The 25,301-nt window shown below is 41.6% G+C and overlaps 1 protein-coding gene across 1 annotated transcript in view; it reads left to right on the top strand.

The window, feature by feature from the left end:
* The first annotated feature begins 6,186 nt into the window (after positions 1 to 6,186).
* MAP3K5 (mitogen-activated protein kinase kinase kinase 5) overlaps positions 6,187 to 25,301 on the top strand; it is a 109,422-nt gene continuing 90,307 nt past the window's right edge. The window contains exon 1 of the mRNA XM_062572493.1: positions 6,187 to 7,018. Within this exon, the coding sequence (XP_062428477.1) occupies positions 6,616 to 7,018 (403 nt within the window). The 5' untranslated portion in view covers positions 6,187 to 6,615. The remainder of the gene's footprint in view (positions 7,019 to 25,301) is intronic.

Here is a 25,301-nt window from a genome sequence, read left to right on the forward strand (position 1 = left end):
CCTCGCCGCGCGCGCAGGAGCCCGGCCGGAAGCGCGCGCCCGCCCGCGCCTCGGGGGCGGTGCTGAAGCTGCGCCGCCGCCGCCATCTTTGGTGCGGGGCCCTGCCGCGTTGTCGTCGCCCTGACTGCGGGCAGCCCGGGGCCGCATTGGGCCTCGCGTCCGCCGCGGCTTGCGCCTCTGCTCCCTTCGAGGAAAGGCCGTCATTTTAGGCCGTCCCAATGACAAATTTGTCACTTGATACAACTGCACTTCGATATCTGTACCTTCCTGGTTTGTGTAATTAAAGGGCATCTGGCCAGCACCAGGCCTCTAACCACTTAACTACCCATCTTTTGTGAAAAACAATTCTGCAAAATGGTATTTGGCGGGGAAAAAGATTTCCAAACTGCATGGACAATCCTTTCTTTTATACACCATATAGGATAAACATCAGCTCACTGCATGTTCATGGGTTTCAATAAACGTGATTTTTTTCATCTTGATAGGTATATTGACATCCTTTTAAAAAGCCTTTCCAAGCTACTTCAGTCTGTCATTTCGTGAGTGAATCAAAATATATGAGTATGTAGGTATTTATCATTCTTTGTCCTGTCGCAGTTATGCTTTATGGAGGATGTTTTATGAACAAACTCAGATTCTCTCATACCAATGACAACTTCTATTAAGCCAGTAGGAGTTTTGCCTTTGAAAGGGGGAGAGGTACAGGCTTAGAAAAATATCTGGAAACTTACAGGCTTAATTTACTAAGAGACATCATTTGAGATTTTTTTTTAACACTGGAGAAGAGGAATGCCTTACTGAATTGACTGCTGCAGGTCAAATTCCATCAGTTTTAGCCTCTGAAATCAACATGCCTTTTTGGAGACACAGATCACAAGGCAATCTTCTGTGCAGGTGCTTTTACAGTAAATGTCTTTTGTGATCAGAAGTCAATAACAACATTTAAAAAGATACATACCCTCTGCAGTAGTATAGTAAATAAATCTGGACGTGGCCTTTTGCAAGAGATTGTTCTGAGTTCAAGTGTTTGGTGGTGTAATCTGCAGCTATTTTATGGACAAGTTAACACTTGTACATCCAAATACTGTGAAGGTTTCATCATGCGCATTATCAAAGTAATCAACAAGTCTAGTTCATCTTTTATAATCAATGAAATTCCACAAAGAGGTTATGCAAACAGGAAGTGGTCCTTACCAGTGGCTCAGCTCTGTTTTAAGAACAGCTTAGAAAAAAACTTGGTAGACGTAAATATCACAAAGTGGAAAGAGAGTCACAAGGAAATCCTGAAAGCAGGACCTATTTTGTTTTAATAGTTCCCTAAGTATTTTTTTTCACAGAAAAACTTGTGAATTCTGGTTTTTAAGATGTTTAGAATCAGGACACAAAAGAATATGGCAAGTATTTACATAGCAAATTTCAAGGTAGATACACTAACAACTAAAGAAAAAAAATATTTTACAACAGGGAGAAAGGTTCAACAAACAAAACTGCTAAACATGACCATAGTTCCTCCTGAACCAGATGAGCTGAATTTAAGAAACATGAAGGGCACCAGCAGAAATGCTGCAACAGCCAGCCCCTTTCAGCAGATTAATAATAAAAAAGTATCCAGAATGCATCAGTAGATGGCAGCCATGTTCCACTTAAAAATTGGTATCCCACAGTTCTGCAAAAGAATTCCTTGACAATATAAAATTTTTTCCCTAACTCAATCTCACTTGATTGAACTAAATTCCCAGTTAATGAGCCTATAGCTTTTAGTTACATTTATACTGCAGTCACTTGCCTAAGACATATTCCTTGTTAGCACTAGAGTAAGTAGTTGTGATGCTTATTGCAATATCTCTGCATTCAGTTCACCTTCTTTCCAGTCTGCTGAGCTCTGTTCTGTTAGACGTATCTCCTTCATTTCCTCTGCTTGCTGGTTGACAGCTAACTTAGGTGTGAGTTGAGCTGGTAATGATCACTGCTGCAAATAAAAATCCTTACAAAGCTTGCTGGTTGCCTGAAACAGCTATCAGGAAGGCTCTAGTCCAAGTAAGGAAAGAAATTATGAAAAGAGCTTTTCTACTGGAGAAATCATTCCCCTAGCTATGAGGACTGGTAATTTAAAACATTAAAAACACTCAGGGACTGCAGGAAACTTTTTTCTGCCTTCTAGTTACACAGCCATTCGGTTTCATGCTATCAAGATTTTCTTTTACAACAGTGAGTTCTTACTGACTAATCAACTGTAGAGACTAATGGAAATGTAGAGATTTTCGCAAGTGAAATTCCTATGTAATAAAAAGGCTCTATGTGTCAAAGCCTGAAGAAAAGCATTAGTGTTTCAAGGTTCATAGTAAGGTTGCAAAAACAGGCAATAGTGAAAATTAAAAAAAAAAAAAAAAAAAAAAAAAAAGGAAAATGAAAGTAAGTTTAGGGTAAGGGAAGACAAAGGAGGCTGCAGAAGTGAGTATGAAGGAAAAGGCTCAGAATCACATGGGGGAAGTGAGATTAGTAAAAGGAAAAGGCAGTTAGCACGGAGACTCTTCTGGGAGAGCAAAAGAACAGAAGAAGAGGGAAATACACTGGAAGGGAAGAAGAAAGACGGGGAGATTTAGGAAGAAGTGTGAGACTTGCCATGTGGAAAAGAAGTATAAGCACGGGGCACATTTTTCACCACAGTTGGTCTGTTGTTTCACAATACAGGGGCTCGTTCGTCAGTCAGGACTGACGAAATAGCCATTCCCAACTATGTGCCCATATTGCTCCATCGGTTTTAGCCGATTAGCATTTATGGGGACCAAGCCATCATTTGATAGGTGAATTTGCCACATTATTACTGTGACACTGTCAGCTGCCTCCCTGCAGAATGACCACCTGTCTCTATTTATTTGCTTCTTAGTACTTAAGTACTGCTTTACATATTCAGTCCCATTCTAGATGTATTTTTTTTTAACTTGGCAGCTGGCACCCTTTTAACAAAATACTGCCCTCTCCATATTCAACATAAAGGATACCTCTAATTGTCTACAATGATATACTTAGTCTAACTTTCATTTTGCAGAAGATTTAACTTTTAAGAACAATTTGTTTATTTCAGTAATCATACCTAGTTGCTTGCAAGAGTTCTGTTCTAAACATGGAACAGGATTAGTTTGTCTACTTCCAAGATCTCGTTTGGATTTTTATATCCACAAGTTCTTTATATGCTCCCATTTTTCACCCATAACTCAAGCATATTGGATTCTGCTTCTGCAAAATTTTTCCTGCTTGTAAGTGAAACATTGACAGTGTATCTCTTATCTTTCATTTCTGTATATTGTCCTATTGTTAGATAAGAAGGTGTTAAAATATGAATGAAATTTAGCATCCATTTTAAAACCCAATAACCATCAAGAAAATTCAATGGGCATATTAGTCTTTTTTTCTCCCCGCCCTGCTGGACATTGAAGGCTGTAATACATTGAAAATGTAATTTAGACAGTCTTTTTCATTGTATGTGTATTTTAGATTTCATTTCTGTAAATCAGAACACATCCAAGGGAACTACCCTTTTTTGACTTGATTCTTTATTACTAGTATGAGTGAATAAATCAGATCTGTGGTGTCTGTTATATGCTATTTGTCACTCTTCAAAAATTGCATTTATATTTGAAACTAGTAAGATCAGCAGAGTCTTGGATGTTAAAATTACAATTTAGTTAAGTCCAGAGGTTAATGATTTATTGCTATAAAAGCATATAACGAAGAAAGAGTTCTTATTTCAACAGTTTTACATCTAACTGCTTGTTAAAAGTCCTGCCATCAAAAAAATCAAAGTAGGAGCAAGGCCATATTTGATACTTGGTACTAAAAATGTTAGTTGCAAGTGTACTTCTAATAACAAATAGGCTATTGCTTTGGTTAAAAAAAAAAAAGAAAAAAAAATCCTTTGAATGATCATCTCCTAATCAAACATCCAAACTGAAGAGTGCCTAAATGTATGACTGCTCACTTCAAGGAGCTAACAGACTAAGAAAAAATGCTTTTCCTTTATAAAAAATATAGACAATGTGTCTATTATTCCCTATTAATCAGTGGGTTTTTTTTCAGTAAGGGTCCAACCTCACTCCCAGACAAATCAATAGAAAAAAAATATCTTGAATATGGAATCGACAAGATATTAATAATGAAGTAAGGCTCACAAGTCAGTAGTGCTAAGTGAAATAGCACGCGTCTTCCTTCTTCTCAGTCCATGACTTCCTTCTGCACTTGACAAACATGGGCTGTTCTAGAGAACACCACAGACACATATTGTTCGAGCTTCCTGTAATGTGATGTAACTGTAGTGTTGAATGGATTAACACTGATTCTGTGTTTTGTGGAAAACTACATTATTTAGAGAAACACTGATTGCCATGCTGACTGTAGCAAGAAACAATAACCTACTGTAAATGGCAGATTAGTAAATATTAACTTTTACTTGTAAATTTGTCTTTAGCTTCCCACCCCATTTACCCATTTGTTATCAGCAGAAGCAAATGCCAGGCATATCTCTTTGGAAAAGAGGACTGATCAACGCAAAAGCAAACAGGGCTACTGAAGGTACTGCAGTGACTAATCTTTCTTAATTAGCCCCGAATTGATCCTCTGTCTACAGAAGTCATGGAAAACAACCATACAGGAACAGGATCAGTGCCAACAAGATGATTTAGTCTTAACGAGATGAATTTTAATGGGATGGACTTACTGACAATACAAATAAACATAACTATAAATATGTAGGGAACTATTTTTTCTCCATTTTTGTCCTGGATCTACTTAATATAATTTCCCCAATCCAAAGAAAATTTAGTAATCATTAGGATTTCGATGTTTTTTTTTTTTCAGAAACAGACTGAAAAACTCTCAACCTTTTCAAATCTATTTTGAATTTCTCAGTGATCCATTCTTGGCTTGCAAACAATGTGCAAGTTTCAAGCATTTTTTAAGTTTTAGTGTTCATATTATGTATTATTATGTATTATTTCAAGTCTTAGATCTTTTCCTCTTCCTTGACTGTTCAGATTGGTTTGCTTTTCCATGAAGAAATCTTTATTAAATATCAAATGCCAAAGCATTAATGAAAGGCAAGTCCCACGTGAATGTACCACCACAATATATTTAATCAAAATACAGACTAGCCTTCCAGCCCAAAGTATAGCACTTCTTAGTAAGAAGTACGGGCCGGGTACTACTGGAAAGCAGCCACAAAACCTTCAGTCAACTTGAGGACATTCATGAACACAAAGAGAGGAAGGCTTAAGCAGGAAGAAAAGTAGAAGACAAGGGTTAATGATTGTTAAATCCTGACAACACTTTCAACTCTGTGCAAACACACAAAGCCACTCACCTACCCCTAAGCCCTGACAGTCTAGTTAAGACTTGTGTATCATGAAAGCGGACCAACAGGAGCAATCCTGAAGTAAATGGCAAAATTCCCTTTGGCTCTTCGGAGCACGGGAGTCATTACACATGACAGCTTTAGGCAAATACGGGTTTACTTAAATTAAATTAACATCTGCTAGTAAAAGCACATATCAAAACTTCAGGCAAGTCATGGCCGGTTTCACCTCAGCGGCTGTTAGCATTGGGGGACTCCAAACCAGAACCCATTAGCTTAAAGCACTGCCAGGAGCACACTTGAGCTGCCCGACACAGGTTCATTTTACAAGCAGTATTAAAAATAAAACTATGCGGAACACCGCGCAGAAAGAGCCGCCGGGGTGAAAGCCATGCTCCGCGCGCTCCCTCCCCCCCGCGCCAACCGCCCGCGCAGGCCGTTACCACAGGGCTGGCGCGAGCCCGGAACCGCCCGCGCCCGGCCCCAACCGCCGCCGGCCGCGCCCGCCACTTTCGGTGGGGGAGGAGGGGGGCGGCGACCAGGCGGCGCCCCGGGAAAGAGGGACCCTCCGCCTCCGTCCTCGTGAGGCAAAAATCACCGCTGCCCAGAGCGGCTCCTCGCACTGCTTCGCCCTAACCGAAACCCGCCGCCGCCAATGGGCTTCCCGGAGCCGCAGCGGGGCGCGCCCGGCCCGGCGGCGCCCGGCCGCCGAGCCAGCCAACCCCCCCGGCGCGCTGGCGAGGGCTGCTTTATTTCTGGCCGGAGGCGGGGCGGGAGGAGGAGCGCGGCGGCTGCGCGCCGCCTCTGCCCGAGCCGCGAGTAGCTTTGCAGCTGTCGCTCGGCTAAATCGGGGACGCCTAATAGCAGTCCCACAAGTGGTTCCTCCCCGCGGCCAAGTAATTTCGCCCGGAGAGGCTCGGGGCCGAGGCGCGGCGGCGGGAGAAGGACCGCGCTGCCGGGCTGGGCTCGCCAGGTAGCGCCGGCAGGTGACGCCGCTCGGCGGCGGGGGAGAAGGGAGCGGCGCGCGATGGGTCCGGGGCCGGCGCCGGGAGAGGCTGCGCTCGTCTCCCTGCCTGCGGCAGCCCCTGCTAGCCTCTGAGCGGGGAGCCGCTCGCTTGCGCCCGGCCGCCTCTCCCCTTCGGCAGCTCGGCAGAAGCGCGCGGGGGCGCCGGGACCGGGGCAGGCGGCGCAGCACGGCATGCGCCTAGCCGCGGCGGCGGCGGCAGCAGAGCCCGGGACGCGGGGGCGACGGCGGCGGCTCCGCCGGGATGAGTGACAGCAGCGAGGGGATCATCAGCCTGTCGGTGCCCAGCCCCCCGGGCGGCGGCCCCCCCTGCGAGGAGGCTCTCGGCAGGCGGGTGCACGGGGCCGACGGCGGAGCCCGCAGCCTCCTGCCCGAGCTGGCTGCGCCGCCGGCCAGCACCGCGTGGGGCGAGGAGGGCGCCGCCGCCGCCTGCGCGGGCATCGCGGCGCGGGGCAAGGCTGCGCGGCGGACCGCGGTCACCTACGTGATCAACGAGGCGAGCCAGGGGCCGCTGCTGGCGGCGGAGAGCGGCGCGCTGCAGAGCCTGCGGGAGGCGTGCGAAGTGGTGGGCGCCACGCTGGAAACGCTGCACTTCGGCAAGCTCGATTTCGGCGAGACGGCGGTGCTGGACCGCTTCTACAACGCAGGTGAGGCGCCGCCCGCGCTGTCGCCGCTCCCCGGGCTCCCGCCTGCCTGGCCGGAGGTGCGCTGCGCCCGTGGCCTGGGAGCCCGAGGCGGGGGGGCTTGTCCCCGCCGTCCCCCCGCCACCTCCCGGCCCCCCCGCAGCTCCCCGCGGGCAGTCCGCTTGCGCGGAGCAGCCTGAGTATGCCAGGGACTTTTTCCTCCCCCTCCCCATCCCCCGCTAATGTGTTTTGGAGAAGAAACTCTGTGTCAGCAAGCGTGCTTTGAATCAGCAGTTGTCAGAGCTGCAAGAACTTATGATTTATTATTGTTATTTTTTTGGCTTGTGCATAAACCACGACCTGACCGTTTTCTCTCGATCCTCGTAACAAAGCACAGGGGTCAGGTTTTTGCCAAAATGCTCAAGTGGCTAGTTGAAGTGGCTAGTTGCTGCAAGGGCTCAGCAGCTTTAAACGGTAGATTCAGCATGATTGGGACACGCTGTGTACTTTTTTTGTGCTTGGAAGTTTGTACTTCAAATATTAGTTGCATAAAAGGTTTATGATGGATGGGAACTTGGTGGAACCAAGTGCGTTGATCCAGTCAGCTGGCAGCGACATCCCTATGCTGCATCCTCTCACCTCAGTTTGCCTGTTTTCCTAGCAATAAAATTACAGCTCCTTGATTTGAAGCTGTGGTGATGCTTGACTGTCTGTTATGATTTACCTCATCCCATTTGTTAAAATAATAACCCCAAACTTCCTAGTGTTGTATTTTTTCTTATTAACAGATACATAAGATAAATGGAGGATAACAACAGTTGCTTACTAGATTCGTAAGGACTTTAAAAATCACAATATTAAATGAACATCTTTTTACCTTAAAAAAAATAGAAGCAGCAGTTTGATTTGACCCAGAATTTTAAGCCTACTGTGCGGTGTGTTTTTGCGTGTGTGGAATAACTGTCAAATGGGCACTTTAAAAGTTTTGGCTAATACAGTAGTTTTCTTCACTCTTGGAGGAGAGGGGAAAAAAAAAAGAATCTGGCTCGATTGTAGGTGGTTTCCACAAATGACTCTTCAGCATGAACATGCATATGCATGTCATTTCTTTGAAACTCCGAAAGCTTTGCCTCATGGACTGTTGCTTTCAATTCATTGAGAGACGGATGGCTTTGGAGCATGTAGTCGCTTTGGATACGTGGTGCCTCTTAAAGCACCGTGCCTTGAGAGTTAATATATACAGAAGTCAGAGAAGCTATGCTAGGAAATAGGAAGGAATAGAGCTTCACTCTCCCCGTACAGAGTGGAGAGATTGTAAAAATCCTGACATCTGTTAGTTGTTGGGCAGTTAAAACCTGAGGGTCTCATTTTGTTTCATTGTGAAAGCCCTATCGTAACAAGCTCACAGAGTTGGGGTTATGTGTAATTTTCTTTCTTTCTTTCTTTTCTTTTTTTTTCTTTTTTTTTTTTTTTTTGGTGCTTGCTTATCTCAGTCTTTGCACTCGGGACTCTACAGTGGGCTGGGTCTAAGTAGTTCACAGAGGCTTTTCTTGTAACGGGAGATTTGACTTGAAAGTGGGCCCCTTTAATTCTGCCAGTAGGCATCTGGCATATAACACTACATAACTGCGCACTTATGTAATATGACATTGCTTATTTCAGTAGCTTTTGAGCAAGCTGTTTAAGTGTGAAAACATTGCTTTTTCTTTCAGTACTGTTTGGTTATGAGAACTTAATCAAAGTGTTGCAAAATGGGAAAAATACCTTGCCATTCTGCTTTAGTAGCAAAGCCCATAAACATGCAGAAAAACTGAGAGGAACATCCAGCTTCTGCATTGAAAAGAACAGGACATAAGAACAAGTTTGTGTCTGCTTTTGGTGTACGCCGTACAGTCTGAGCTGAGGAGTCATGAACCTGCTGTTACCCAAAAACTGTTTTGTGCTGTTGACTTTGAGGTTGGAACTTGGGTCTAGAAAAATCTGAATGTTTTCATACTTATGTTCTTATTCCTACCACATTTTATTTACAATATGTATTTTTAAGGACTAGTTGTTCTCCAGAAACTTTAAGCTAGTAAAAAATAGCCATCAGTTTAGGAACAAGACAGCATAAAAAAGTTGAAGATATGTCAGCTGAAGAATGCAAATAGAGAGAAGGGTGTAACTCTTGCACAGATTTTTTTTTTAATTGGGAAAAAAATCAAAAAGTATATTTAGGTGGCAAGTAAATACCAACTATCTCCCTATTCCGCTTACTGTCCTGCCTTTTGCTATGTGCTTTCAGTGACTGAAGACGATGATAGTAGTAATACAAATAAAGAATTTCTGCCTGCTATGTTATTTAAATAAAATATTGTGCATGAAAATATTACAGGATGACTGAACATCAAGTAAGGATTTATTGTTACAAATTCTTTAAAATTGAGTAACTCTTATTCAAGTGACCAACTCTTACTGGATTTACAAGAACTAAGTAGGTTTGGAAATGCAAGCTTGTAACTTTGAATTAAATGAAACATAAAACCTCTCAAATCCTGTAATGCATGCAAGTCAGCTGTAATGGGGGGTGGCAGTAGATCTAGTATAATATATCTGTCCATTTTCAGTCTCTCCTTTTTTAATATCTTGTTTCTACTTTATGTAACATGGTCCAAACTCCTAGTGATCTTGGATGTAGGTTTACTTTGTGCCTTTCACTACTTCAAAGAGAACTTCAAGAAGTATTAAATAAAATCTAATCTTGGATGTAAATACTCTTCATCCGCTCTCATGTAGATTAGCCTATTAATAATCTTGTTCTGCCAGCTTCAGTCAACTAATGGTCCTTAAATGCTGAGACATAATTAGCAATGCATATGACTAGTGTAGTAGGTCTTTGTTATGTATAGTTGAACCATTTCAGCACCAAATAGTTAAGAATTGACCTGCTCTAACGTTTGTACTTGCGCAGTTTAAATTCCTCTTGATTTTTGGAAAAAAAAAATGATTCATAGGAAGCAGATGTTAAATCAGCTCTAATTAGTTTTGAAAAAAGTATCTGACAAAAATAAGACACTTCAGCATTTCTTGTGTTTTCCTCCACTTAAATACTAAGGTGAGAAGAGAAAATCTAGTCTGATTTCTTGCAAATTTCAATGTATCTGGAGTTGACCAGCTATCTCAGGGGCTTATTTTATCCCTAAAGAGAATATTATTATAAGATTCTTTTTTTCAGTTGTATTCAGCTGCAGGTCTCTGTCTTCAGCTTCATTTCCATAAGGTTCAGGAATATTTAAAGAATCAACTGGTTAAAGACATGCGAGCAAGCAGTGAAGTAGAGAAACCTAACTATATAATGCTGTAGACAGTAACTTTTACAACACCATATTACTACAACCATTATTACTTGTAGTTTCAGTGCATTTTTCTGTATATTAAAATGACCAGATCTACATGTTCTTTCTTTCCCCCTCCCCCCCATTTTAATGCTCAATTCCTTTTGAAAATTCAGCCATAAAGGAATGGCACAAGACTAGTCATAGTTTGTTTGGTTTATGTAAGCAGTTCATTTAGTCTTTCACATCATCTTTTTTAGGACATTGCAATTAGGATGATTTGCTTTCTGTGCAGTTTTTTTAAAGTCATTTGGTATTATACAGAAACAAGTGCATCCTGGACTAATTGAACAAAGTTGTTGTTGTTTTTAAGTAACAAGGACAATAAAGGAAAAATAAACATAAATCGTTGATCTGAGTTACCAGATCTGTTCCTGTAAATCCCTCCTAAGAGGGAAATGCTCAAAGTCAAGGGGAGTTTTTCACACAGGCTTTTAGGATTATACCCATTTTGGCCTTGTTGCTTAAAGGAATGTTTCATTTGACTTGTAATCTGTCATTTAAATTATATTGCTTTTAAAGCACAGGATGAATTAGGGGTGAGTGCTCAGTTGATTGGCAAAATAAGTGGTGTACAAGTGTCAAAGCCAAGCCAATTTATATAGAGAGGTTTTTGGAACAATCTATATAGTACAGTAGTCTAAAGGTGAAAATTGTGCTCTTCCTTCTTAAGTAAGTTAGAAATCTCATATTTTGAGGGAAAATAGATACAATTTAGAAGAGTTGGGGAGAAATCTTAGGAGCAGTTTGTCATATTCTGGTGTACTTTGCACCCTTTTTTGCAGACACATGCACTGACTATAGTGCATGGACAGACAGACCATTTGCTTCTTGTGGTCAGGTGTATGTTCTGCCTCGTTGTCTGTCTTGCAAGATTATAGAACATCTTCACCCCCTATTTAGTAAAATTAATTTTTTTGGAAGAATGATAATTCTGTGAGAGTCAAAAGCACAATATATCAAGTTTTTCTGCAAATTCTGTGTACAATCTTACAGAGGAACTGATGGAAGATAAGAAACATCACAAAGTCAATGACTAAGGAGCATCTGGGGTTTCAGATCTGTGCAGTCACTCATTTTAAGATTGTTCTAAAGCTAAACATGTTGACTGATGTGCTTATCATACAAATATCTCCTTGTAATTTTATTTGTTTTGTTACATTAAGATTTTTTTTACTTTAGCTTCTTACACTCATATTTCATGGATCAGTGGCCCCTGCAATATTGTTTTGTACTAACCATGTTGTGTGAAGCTATTGAGATAATTCCCATAGTAGCAATGATTAAGTAAGATAATAGAGTTCATCAAATAACAAATAATGGATTTAGCTTCGTATCACTGTTTCTGGAATTGAGCATAATTGTTTTTGGCATTCATGTAGGTTTGGGCTAGAAAGCTAGTGCCAGCATGCCAGTAAAGCAGTACCCGAACTCATCTGCATTCCTATATTTTCTTCTAATTTGCCTTTAGAGATGCTAAATTTCAAGAATCCTTTATTTAGCATGCTAAACCCTTTACACCTTGGAAAAAAAATATTTCTTGCCTTAATACAAGTCTCCTGGAAGTTCTGTGATTGTGACACACCAATGCAGACTCTCCTCTTATACTCAAAGGAAGTGATTAAAAAAAAATCCCTAATGTTCTTGATTTCAAGAAGTTGAAGTGTTTTCCCTGGTACAAAAAGGCATGCTTCCCACAGTGTTAGCTGTTTTATGTACCAGAGAAAAAGTAACTGTGTGTATTATTCCACTGCACTTTGCCTCTCTTTCAAAACAATTAGTTTCTTCACCAATTCATTCTCTGTACTTCCTGATTTTTTTTTAATTTCACTAACAGAGTTTTGTCAGACACTTGAAATGTGCATTCTTCCTGCGAATATGCAGCACTTGCATCCATCACATTTTTTTTACTATTTGGATGCACCCCCCCCCATTTGCTGCAGAATTACTGTACTCTTTCTATAGTTTCATGCTTAGAGAGTCACTGTACAAAATAATAGTTCTTATTACATAGCAGGAGAGATTATCCTGATGCGTTATTCTTGTCCAGTTTCAGAGTCAAGGGCAACTGCTTTAAAAAAACAATCAAACAATCAAGCAAACAAATCTAGTAGCAGTGCCAGTGGAATTCATTCATGTTGAAAGAGATGAGAGGGTTTGTTTTGTTTAGCACTGTGTTCTGAGTGATGAGTTGGAGCAAGAAATACCAAGTAACTTAATGCAGATGGTGTACAGAATGGAGTTGATGATTACAGCCAGACTATAAGATATAGAGATATATGTGTGTGTGTGTACGTATATATATACATATTTATATATATATGGGGAGTTAGGTATTACAGCACAGAATCTTTGTATCTGAGTACATAGCATATGTTGTTATCATTAAATAGGGTTCAAAGAAGGGTGGGTTATGAAGCTCCTTTTAGATTTGGCTATTGAGCTCCAGATTCTGCTATAGAAACCTAAAACAAATGCATGGAGTATCTTCAACATAGAACATTATTTTATTAGAAAGCACCTCAATGTTGTCTACATGTATAACTAAAGAGGTAAAGATAAGTCTGGGGAAAAAAAAGTGCTAGTATAAAGTTTGTGTCTGTTCATAGTTAGTGCTATCAGAGAACTTTTTTTAAATCATGAGGAAGTTATGGAATTTGAAACAGCATATTCACAAGTTAATATTTCCATTTCTGGGTTAGCTGTAAACTTTGTAACTAGATTCCAATATTGATACTGTGCGTAACTTCTGATAGACTACCTGTCAGGAGATGAGTAGAAGGTTAGTATCCCAATAGTTTATCTATGAGCATGGTAGTAATATCAAGCTAGTGCTGACTAGGAGACTTGAGTGCTGTTTCAAATTTTGTGAGTGGCCTCTCCTAGCATTTTGTAGCTCTGCCGCCCAGCAGGCATTTCCTCCTGGCTCTTCTCAGGCCTAGAGGCTTGCAGAGCCTTTAGCAGGGATGCTCTGAGTACAGAAAAGCTGGTGCTGGTATAAATCTCCAGCTGGTGCTCTAATGCAAATAATATTATGGATACACACTTGCAGTGCTTATTTACTAAATCTCCCAGTGGTATCAGAGAGGTGTTTGGGTGAGATGCAACAGTGTAATAGAATACTGTGTGCTGCACTTGAAAACAGCTGGAGAAATGCAGGCTATGAAATAATTGTGGTCTCTTGAATTTGGTATAGATGTAAAACATGAGACAGCTGTATGAGAGGACAACATTAAAATATATTCTCCAGTAAGGAAAAAAGAATGAAGCTAGATAAATGCTTTTTGAGAGTAACATAGAAGGAAGCCCTTGACTGCTTTGTTTTCGGCAGTTTGCATTTCTGTAGCTCTGAACAGGATGTGTGATACAGAAATGACTCCTGAATTTACCACAGCCATGGTAAGTTTACTTCTCTTTTTAGTCACTTTCTAAAGTAAAGAAGCACAATACAGAGAATTGCGTATATGTAACAAGTGACAGCAGAGTGAAACAAATTGTGTTATAAATGCCTAAAGGATCAAGTAAGAAATAGAGAAAGACATTTAGCACCATTATCTTCTGCAGTGAATTTTCCAGTCTGTCACACTCTTAAACAGAATAAGTTAAGCAAGTGAAAATTTCAGTTTTATGCCATTTTTTTCTGTCTCCTAGTAGAAAAGAGCTCACTTTTAAGAGTATTCTATAGCTCATTTAAAAGTTACTTCTTTTGTCTCTAACCCTTTGGAACAGTTGCTTTTTTTGGAACTGCTGTACTTTCACGTATTGGTCACCTGCAAGTTATATTTGTAAATCATAACTAAAAAAAACCTCTGGCTCAGCATCAATGTGGGTTTTACATGTGTGTGGTTAATAAAAAAGGAAGCTCTTGCAGGGATCCTTCTCTTTCATAACAGGCTCTCTTCTTCAGATTCCCACAGAACATCTACTGTTCACAGTAGTTTCCTGCCCCTAAGTTTGTACAGCATGTTGGGGATTTATTATCAGATGCACCAATATGTTCAGAAATACAACATTTGAATGAGTTAGATGTAAGAAGCACTGGATGAAGTCATGTTTTGCAGGAGAGCATGGGTGATGGATGACAGCAGAATCTGTTTTGACAGTTGGAGAACTTCTGGTAATTATTGATAGGTAAATATCTGTATAATGTTTGTAATTGTATTCCAAGGGGAAATAAACCCTCAGACTGAGCCTGACGTAATACAAGCACAGGATGGTTTATTTTTATTGTATATTACTTTTTTCTCTCTAAAACTAAATTTATTTCTTGACTGGAGCAAATACAGTCTTTCTCCTGATTATGGAGAACTGCTGATGAGGCTATGCTGGAGCTGAATTCTGTTCTAAATTGTGTCTGCTGTTATGAATAATCTTTAAGATGCATTTAGATCAGCTAGATGCTGAATGGATCTTAAAGGTTTCCCACAGACTGTCTCATTTGAAATCGGCGGGAATCAGCACTCTTGAAAATCCCACAAGAAACATTTATTTTGATTTGGCTACTATATACCCTTGTGAAAATCTGGCTCTGCATTTCTCATTTATTATAATAAAGTGAATGAGGTACCCTGGGACTTTGTTGCTGATGGCATCAGTGGATGTCTCTTGCAGAGAGTAGCTTTGGGTGGGTAAGCAGCTGTTGTTTCCAGTGGTGAAGACAGCTTGCCAGTGATGTCCTCACAGAGGAGTTATCAACAATGCTTGGAGAATGTTCTTCCCCTTTTTGCAGTCAGTATCTGATGCAGATATAGTGGTGCTTTCGGTACATACTTTCTGGTTCACCAGGCAGTCTAGGCTGAAACTTGCAGTATGAAAATGCAGGTTATATAATTGTCAAGAGTTTGAAGTCCTCCAGCACCTTCCCTTGGCTTCTGTTTTTGCAACAGGAGAAGCGAGTTCTGCAGTTTGCAGGAATAGTGAGTTTCAGAAAGCCCAGAGCATGAACAAAGAAAATTTCATATACCAAAAGGAAAGAAACACCCATGAGACTATAGTAACTCATTTATGATTCTTAAGTGTGGCCCCACATGCCTGGGATAAATTTATCCAGTTATGCAGACATAGTAGCCAAATGCCTCATTTAACTCCACCGTAGAGGCACACCCACAGATTAAAGTTCTTATTTCCTCTGCTCCACCTTCAAGATGAATTTTACAGATGCATGCATGATGGTGTTGTTCTTTCTCTTCAGAAAAATATCTGTGAGAGGAGACATGCAGATGCTAGAAGTATGGCTTAATTTCATGTCTCATTGTTTTATTACTGCCTTTCAATGTAATATCTAAGATAGGACTTCCCAGACTTTCAGCATGAACTTTCCAGATGATTCATGTGAAGATTGATTGACTTCATGCTAGATATGTTTGTGCTGATTGTTCATTCTGCTTTCACATGCTGGCTGTAATGTGGCATGTTGGTGAAAGCCAGGTTTTTGGCATGTGCAGCATCCTTTCTTCACTGGCTCCTTGCAGCCCATGTGATCATTGTAAGTGACGTGTGGCATCTGGGGAGATGGGCAGAAGCTGCTTGCTTCCTGAACACAATTCTGTCTTCCAAATTGCAGTTGGAAGTGGAGAGCTTTTGCCAGGTAGATGCTGTGAAGAGCTGGGAACCCTTCCGAGGCTCCTTAGGAGCGGAATTTGGTCAGGTTCAAACATCATCAGAATCCCAGGAATGTGCAAAAGAAACAGTAACTCTAGATTGATCATGTTCACTAGAAATTAAGTGGCTGTTACCTGTGCAAATAAAGTAAAATAATAATTGCTTGTATTATCTGTTTCCTTGAGGTCAGTTTTATTTTTTGCTTTCTGTAGAGCTGGACTCCACTGATACTGACTGTAATAATAAATATACTTAATTTGATACTTGGAGACCTGCAACATGAAATGTTTTCAGTAACTTGCAAAATCATGTAAACTGCTACAGAAACTACTTTCTTTGGCTTATGGTGATAAAACTTATTTCAGGAGTTAAACTTCCCTGATAATTCATTCCATATATGTATATTACTGTGTTTCAAGACTGTGTATTGTCTTGCAGTGGAAGTCATGTCATACTGCTTTCCACAACCACTTCTTTTGAGTATATGTTCGTTAATGTTGGAGCAGAACTTTTTTTTTTTTTTTTTGAAATTGTATAGCTCAAAAGCTTGGTGGTTCTTGTTTCATTGTATTTCTATCTGAGTGCATTTTACTCCTTTTGTAGCTTTAAGGGTTGTCACTGAAGTTGGAGATTTTCCTGACTTCTTAACTAGGAGTAACAACAAGAGCACATTCTCTAGTGCTGCTGCTCTAAAGGGATGAAGCAGCGGGAGAAAAGGCAAGCATTTCGGGCATTACCGTTCTCTTGAATGCAGGCTCACGTGGCCAATGCTGTTACGTGTACCTATCCCCAATGTGTTATGTGTTATCTCAGGAAATACTGGGATACTGCAGCACTATCTGCTTCTGATCTACTCACAAGGAAGTACGCTTCTTTCTGCCCCTAGATCAGAGCGAGCAGTGCGCTGTCTGCTTTTCTCTGTGCCACCCAGTCTCACAGGACAGCAGGGGATAGCCTGACTTACTGCAGCCACAGAAAGCCTTCTGCAGTGGTGAAGACTGGACTTCACATGGCATTGCTGTGTCCAGGTCTGTAACTGAAGAGACAGTCCTTTCTGAACCTCTTGGCAGGGGTAGGAGCTGATGATGGGTGGTGCAGCCTGCGTGCTGGACCATCCTTCTCCCAGCCTAGACCTGATGTGAGCAGCACTGTCTGGAGTCCAGACTACATGAAGCAACTCAGTCCTGCTGTGTTAAAAAGCTTTTGCAGGACCTGTCCTGGGGTTTATGGCAGTCTCTGTCAGCAGGTGAGTTGTCAGTGCCTCGTAGGCTGAATTTAGTTGCTGCTCAAAGAGCTTGTATTGAAGTTTTACTCTGCACCAATTTCTTTGAGGTTTAATAACAACAGAAGTTCTTGTGATGTTAACTTGGTTTAAGTATCTGAATGGACCTGGGAGCATTTTACAAATTTGAAAAAAAAGGGAGAAATTCTTACACATATGCATTATAAAAGTGTTCTGTAAAAGAAACAAAAAGGATTGTTGGCAGGAATTCTTATTATCAGAACTCATGAGATTCCATTTCCAGCTGATGCAGGAGGGACAAAAATGCAACAATAGCACTAGGAAAATAGCCTAAAACTAAAGCAAGAGCTTCTGTTGCAAACCCTGCCAGATGGGTGTGTAACTGGAAAACTTCCAGTCCCTTTTGTTGCTTAACTGCTCACATTTTGGGCTGTTTTCTGCTGTGTTGCAGACGTGTCCTTGTTCTGAGTGATCAGTGTGTTGACAACTTGATATTTTGTCTCTATTTCTTCTTAATTTAAATGCTTTACGAATAGCTGCCTGCCAGGAAATTATTCCATTGGAGACTTCCCAAGACTGCTCATTGGTAGATTTCAGTTTGTGCTGACTGGTTGCAAACTGGCAGGTGCCTGTCTTCAGGATTCAAATCAGTTCCTAAGAAGTTTATTCAGTGGATATTCTGAATTGAAACTGTTGATTTAGAACTACTATTGTAGGATCTTCTAACGGTACAGTTGCAGTGGAACTGTGTCAGACCTCTAGCATTAAAAGGCCTGGGTGACATGGGCTATTTTGACAAGATTCCGTAGTGTTGTGAAGAAACAAGTACAAAAAAGATGACAACCACTGCAATATGTGTATCAATATCAGATGAGAGAATCATTCTTCAAAGAGAATGTTGAGGCATGTCTCTAATTGCAGTGATTAGTAAGAAAGGAAGGTTATAAAGCCCAACCTTGTGTGGAATTATTCTCTATCTAGCAGAGAAGACTGCTAGAACAGTTGAAGAATATGTTATATCCCTATGAGGTGCAGTCTCATAACAGCTTAAGTGGGGTCAAAACCTGTACTAACATAGTTCTTTCCTGTGATCCTTTTAGTCAAAGAATCAAAGAACACTTAAGATCGGAAGGGACCTCTGGAGATCATCTAGTCCAAGCCCCTTGCTCAAGCAGGGTCACACAGATCACACTGCACAGGATTGCGTCCAGGCGGCTTTGAGTATCTCCAGCGAAAAAGACTCCGCAGCCTCTCTGGGCAACCTGTGCCAGTGCTCTGTCACTCTCACAGTAAAGAAGTTCTTCCTCATGTTCAGGCAGAACTTCCTGTGTTCCAGTTTGTGCCCATTGCCTCTTGTCTTGTCGCTTGGCACCACTGAAAAGAGTCTAGCCCCATCCTCTTGACACCCTTCCTTTAGGTACTCGTAGACATTGCTGAGATCCCCCCTCAGTCTTCTCTTCCCCAGGCTGAAGAGGCCCAGCTCTCGCAGCCTCTTCTCGTAGGGCAGATGCTCCAGCCCTCTGATCATCTTCATAGCCCTACGCTGGACTCTCTCCAGTAGCTCCATGTCTCTCTTGTAGTGGGGAGCCCAGAACTGGACACAGTAGTCGAGATGAGGCCTCCCCAGGGCTGAGGAGAGGGGCAGGATCACCTCCGATGACCTGCTGGCAGCACTCTTCCTAATGCAGCCCAGGAGACCATTGGCCTTCTTGGCCACAAGGGCACATTGCTGGCTCGTGGTCAACTTGTTGTCCACCAGCACTCCCAGGTCCTTCTCTGCAGAGCTGCTCTCCAGCAGGTCAGCTCCCAGCCTGTACTGGTGCATGGGATTATTCCACCCTAGGTGCAAGACTCTGCACTTGCCCTTGTTGAACCTCATGAGCTTCCTCTCTGCCCAGCTCTCCAGGCTGTCCAGGTTTCTCCGAATGGCAGCACAGCCCTCAGGTGTGTCAGCCATTCCTCCCAGTTTGGTATCATCAGCAAACTTGCTGAGGAGACACTCTGTCCCTTCATCCAGGTCACCGATGAATAAGCTGAACAATGTTGGACCCAGCACTGAGCCCTGGGGAACTCCACTAGCCACAGGCCTCCAACTACACTCTGCACCACTGAGCACAACCCTCCGAGCTCTGCCTTTCAGCCAGTTCTCAATCCACCTCACTGGCCACTCACCTAACCTGCACTTCCTGAGCTTGCTTAGGAGGATGTCATGGGAGACAGCGTCGGAAGCCTTCCAGAAGTAGACGACATCCACCGCTCTCCCCCATCTACCCAGCCAGTCAGTCCATCAGAGGAGGCTATCAGATTGGTTAGGCAGGCTTTCCTCTTGGTGAATCCATGCTGACTATCCCTTATCACCTTCTTTTCCTCCACACGCTTAGAGATGACATCCAGAATGAGCTGCTCCATCACCTTTGCGGGGACGGAGGTGAGGCTGACTGGCCTGTAGTCTCCTGGGTCCTCCTTCTTGCCCCTTCTGAAGACTGGAGTAGCACTGTCTTTCTCCCAGTCCTCAGGCACCTCACCTGTTCTCCATGACCTTTCAAAGATGGTGGAGAGTGGCCTAGCAACAACATCTGCCAGCTCCCTCAGCACTCCTGGGTGCATGTTATCAGGGCCCACGGATTTGTGGATGTCAAGTTTGCCTAGAAGATCTCTGACCTGGTCTTCCTCGACCAAAGGAAAGTCTTCCTTTCTCCAGACCCTCAGGCTCTGGGGTTCCTGAAGACTGGCCTTAGCAGTAAAGATTGAAGCAAAGAAGGCATCCAGTAACTCTGCCTTCTCTGTATCCTTCGTCACCAGGGCCCTCACCCCATTCATCGTGGGCCCACATTTTCCCTAGTCTTCCTCTTGCTACTGATGTATTTCAAGAAGGCCTTCTTGTTGTCCTTGACATCCCTTGCCACATTTAATTCCAAATGGACCTTAGCCTTTCTCATCGCATCCTTGCATACTCTGACTACATTCTTATGATCATCCCCAATCAATTTCTGCTCGGAGACAAATTACACAAGAGTAAAACAAAATGTCCTAGGAAAACACTCTTTTTATTCCAGCACATTCTAGATGTTTCTCATTTAGTTTCAATATTTTTACACAACTAAGAAGTTGCTAGAGACTCTTCTGCAAAATCTTCTTCATATGAGATATAGGATGTAACTAGAAAGCTCTAATGAAGGTGTTGTCTTCAGAAGTACTCAGTATTAGCCAAAGGTCCTTCCACTGAAGTCAACGGTTAGAGAGCTCTGAAGGATAGAAGAACTGGGTTATTGTAAGAACCCTTAAAGAATAAAACTCTTCACACTGGCTGAGGATTGGCCCAGAGCACCATATCCAGAAATTTGTTGCCAAAGAGCCATGATCAGTGTATATCCTTTGCCAACAATGGCTACATCAACAGCTCATTTTTTTAAACTCATTTTATCCACCTTCAACATACCCACAGGCACCCCTTCTGATTTAAAAAGAATGATATATTTGACAGAAACTGGACGTTCCATGAAGAGTGTGTGCCAAAGCATCGCTAGGTTTACCCTTACTGTTATGGGGCCTAGTCACCGAAAGGCCAAGATGGGCTTGATTTCACTGGACATAGCTTGTCTCAAGTACTTATGAGGTCTCAGCATGTTCTAGGGAGATCCTCTGGGAAATGTAGATTAACAAATGCTAGTTCTCCTCTTCCAGCTTCTTCTCTACTGATCTTGATTCCAGGTTGCAGAACTCCCTCATGCTTCAGAAAACGTGAGCTCAAACACCGAGTTTCCTTGCTTCTCTGTGAAGGTGACCCAGAACTGAAAAACTGAGCTGCTGCCAGAGAAGAGCATCCTGACAGAAGAGTCCATGGAGTTCTGCTGTCATGGAGCTAAAGAGGCAGGCCAGGTGGCAGTGCAACAGTACACAGAAAATGTGTATCAAAGCCAAGCTGGCACTAAATTTATTGACAGTCTGCTGTTTCAGATGCCAGACTGACATCAGATCCAGGGTAATCCAGTGTGCTCCTGTGAATCAGGTTATACTAGCTGATGATCTGCTCGTACTTGTTCAATAACTGGCATTAACTAAACAAGTCTTATTCACATTTGTATCTACTTCTGGAATACATTATTTGCAATTTTATTTGTCTAGCAAATTAATTAGAGAATTTACTCTTTAACATCATCTCTCAGTGAACTGTCTCAGTTTGGTCTTAAGGATAGCTTCAGATCAAGAGGTCCATCTAACCCAGTCTCTGAGCTTGACCCCCATCACAAATACTTATTAGAAACAAGAACAAAAGAAACATAACAAGTGTGGAGCTCATAGAAATTCAACAGTCTAAACAATTTCCAACTCATTTAAGTGGTATTGGGACCATCATGCATAATAGCTCTCAGCAAACCTATACCTCACAAATTTTAGTTCTTTTGTGCAACCCTCTACGCTTCTCACCTTCACAATATCTAATATCCTCTACGCAGCCCTGGGGAGGCCTCATCTCGACTACTGTGTCCAGTTCTGGGCTCCCCACTACAAGAGAGACATGGAGACTGGAGAGAGTCCAGCATAGAGCTACAAAGATGATCAGAGGGCTGGAGCATCTGCCCTATGAGGAACGGCTGCGAGAGCTGGGCCTCTTCAGCCTGGGGAAGAGAAGACTGAGGGGGGATCTTATCAATATGTCTAAGTACCTGAAGGGAGGGTGTCAAGGGGACGGGGACAAACTCTTTTCAGTTGTCCCGTGTGACAGTACAAGAGGCAATAGGCAGAAATGGAAGCACAGGAAGTTCCGCCTGACCGTGAGGAGGAATTTCTTCCCTGTGAGAGTGACAGAGCACTGGCACAGGTTGCCCAGAGAGGTTGTGGAGTCTCCTTCTCCAGAGATCTTCAAGGCTTGCCTGGATGCAACTCTGTCTACCATGCTCTAGGTGACCCTGCTGAGCAGGGGGGTTGGACTAGATGATCTCCAGAGGTCCCTTCCGACCTTACTGATCCTATGATTCTAATGTCAATGAGATGTAAATTGATCTATGTTCCTGTATCAGAAATTACTTTCTGCTTGTTTTAAACGTGCTTCTGGATAAGACCCAAGAGGTCCAAAAATTAACAATGAGAAAATGATTCCTTATTCATTCTTGCCTCCCAATTCCTGATTTTGAATTGTATCACTTTTCCCTTGATCTTCCTTCTCAAGTCTGTACCTATTTAGTTTCCATCTATATGGAAACAATTCCATGAATGCCTCTGATAATCCTCGTTCCCTTCTCTATGTCTTTTACCAAATTGGAAATTTATTTTTGAGATAAGTAGAACAGCATACAATAATGAATATATGACATATGACAGATTTACACAGCAGGAGCGACATTTTCTAGTTTCTCCTCCATTCCTTTCCTAGTAATTCCTGACATTTTGTCTTGATTACTCCCGTGATGCTTTCAGAAATACATTCACAGCAGCTTTAACCTCTTTTTTGAATGCTCAGATATAAGGAAATAAGCATGCCCTACAGCATGTATTCCCACTGAGTCTTTGCATTCCTTTGCTTTTAAAATCTATTTAGTGACCCCACTGGCAGGTATTTCCCAGAATAAGCATATATAAATACTAGTTTATCAAATGAGTCATTTCTTACAGGTTCTTACATTAAATTCACCGTATCTAGAAAAAACATTTACTGTGATTTATTGTCTACATGCAGTGTCCTAGACCCCCACCGCTACTTTTGTTCCAGTTTCACTAACTCAGGTACCAGGGGAGTGTTACAACAATACAAAAAGGTAACAAAAATTAAGAAGAAAACTGTTACATCCTGTTTCTAAAGTTTTTAGTACTTAATCAGGATGACCCTATGGCGTCACTGATTTCTAGAAAGTTTCATTTTAAATACAAAAGCTGATCTCTAATTTTTCTACTTACTTGTACTTTAAAAAGCCTATTTATGATCCATTTGAAAGAAATCTTTGAAAAAGATCTACCACAGTCTCTGCTCCCGTGCCTCTTCTACCTTATTCATTACCAGATTAAAAAAAAAAAAAAGGAAAAGAAAAAGGAGAGAGGGATGGGGAGCGAGAAAGATTGGGAACAGAACACTTCTCTGCTTTCTTCCAACAAGAAAGGCGAGCTAGAGAACCACAATAAGCTGATTTAACCACTTAACACCAGTACTAAGGCTTCAGCAAACAAATATGACATGAAAGCAGGTAGGACTATCTCCTCAGGGTTTGGTCAGACCTTATTGGTCTGCACATGTAAGCATGGCTTCTGCATGCAATCTTTCTTGCATTTAGTATAGAAAAATTTGAATCCCTTGTACCATCTGCAGCATTTAGACACACAAATCTGTTCCATTAGTCAGCAACTGGAAAGAGCAAAGAAAACATTATGGACTTAATCAAACTTCAATTGAAAGTTCACATGCGATCCATCAAGAACACTGTCTAACAGAGTACTTCATACACAAAAAATCTCAAATCTAAGAAGGACTCCATAGGTTAAAATTCTCAGGCTTTAGGTAACCAACACCTCCAACAGAAACTGACATTTATCACTAATGTAGCATGTGCTATTACTTAGCTTTGTAGCAACATTTCACAAGAGATCCAGTCAGAATCAGCATCCTACTTAGCAAAGCTCTCCACCACTTGGATGTAAGTAATCTTACCCTGTGACACAAAAGCCTCAAATCCTTTTAGAATTTAAAGGAACTTGTTAGTATGCTTCAAGAAGAGAGCTTATCTCCATCAGAAAAAAAGCAAAGTTGCAGCCTTGCACACAGTTTCAGACATACAAGTTAGATTACAGTACAACTATTGCTAGCTACAAGGTTTGGAATGACAATAGCTTTGTAAACTCCATCTCTCATCAGTTCCTGAGGATAATAATTACAGAAGTCTTGGTTTTCACAAAAACAAAAAGAAAAAAATTGTAGCCCTCATATACAAAAACTTAAAAACCTAGAACTGTGATAATGCTGGGCTTGCAAAATTTAAACTAAATTACTTCAACTTTGCGTAAGTCTTCTATACTAGTTTTTCCTGTAAGTTGTGATTTTGATCCAGCTTTTAATTTATGCTGCTAGTGCACAATTATTGGATGTCTGAAACTGGCAGCACAACAGGTTTGTTAGAAACACATACACACGCACGCACACTCATGCAGCTCTTCCTTTATTCAGTTGTATGTCTTTACAGACAGATCAAGGCTAAGATTATTTCCAGAATTTGACATATGTTTCCTTGCTTTAGTCAAGCAGAACACAAGTCACATACCTCTAACAGACATGAAACATGAGGGCAGCTGAATGGTGTAGAGAGGTATCAGAAGGGAGGAGAGAGGAAGATTTATTTCTCTTCTTATTTAAGTAAAAACAGGGAAAAAAAACTTTATTCTGGTTGCACTACCAATAAAAAATTAAATGCATACTTGTGGACAAAAAATTGACTTAGCATTTAATCTCCTGAATTTTTATATTGAAAACTTCCTGAGACGTAACTGTTAATTAGTAAACCGATATATTGAATTTCACTAGAAAATACTACATGTCTAAAATTACTACTGCTCTCACCACCACACCATCTGTCACTAAGATAGCACTGACTATCCAGCTTCACAAGTAACTGCACTTACTGCATCCCATAACAGAAAACGGATATGACTCATCTGAGCTAAATTCTTAACACTCAACATGAAGGCTGGTAATTGCTGCAAAACTAGATTAAACAGGTCTGATAAGCAAGTCTGCTACTCCAAGTAGCCTCTAATACCTATGACTTCATTCTCATTCAATTCAATTTTATCATAAAAAGAATAACTTTGACTTACTGCATTGCAACTCTCTGTATGAAAATACAAACACATGCTGACCTAACCAGCCCACAGCTGAACCCAGGGGATTACACCAAAAGAAACTTACGAATTCATCAATTCCAGCTGGCTAAATCAGTGGTCCAAATGAAAGTTTGATGACTAGCACAGGTTAGCAGACCCCAAAATGCTGTGAACCATCATTTGCATATTTAGCAAGTATTTAGTTAGCTTACATTTTTATTCCTTCTCTACTTTCTGTGAAAGATAAATATAAATGTTTCCATCCCAAATAATTTCTGGAAGT

This window comes from Rhea pennata, chromosome 3 (genome assembly GCF_028389875.1).
Source record: "Rhea pennata isolate bPtePen1 chromosome 3, bPtePen1.pri, whole genome shotgun sequence".
NCBI classification, from domain to species: domain Eukaryota; kingdom Metazoa; phylum Chordata; class Aves; order Rheiformes; family Rheidae; genus Rhea; species Rhea pennata.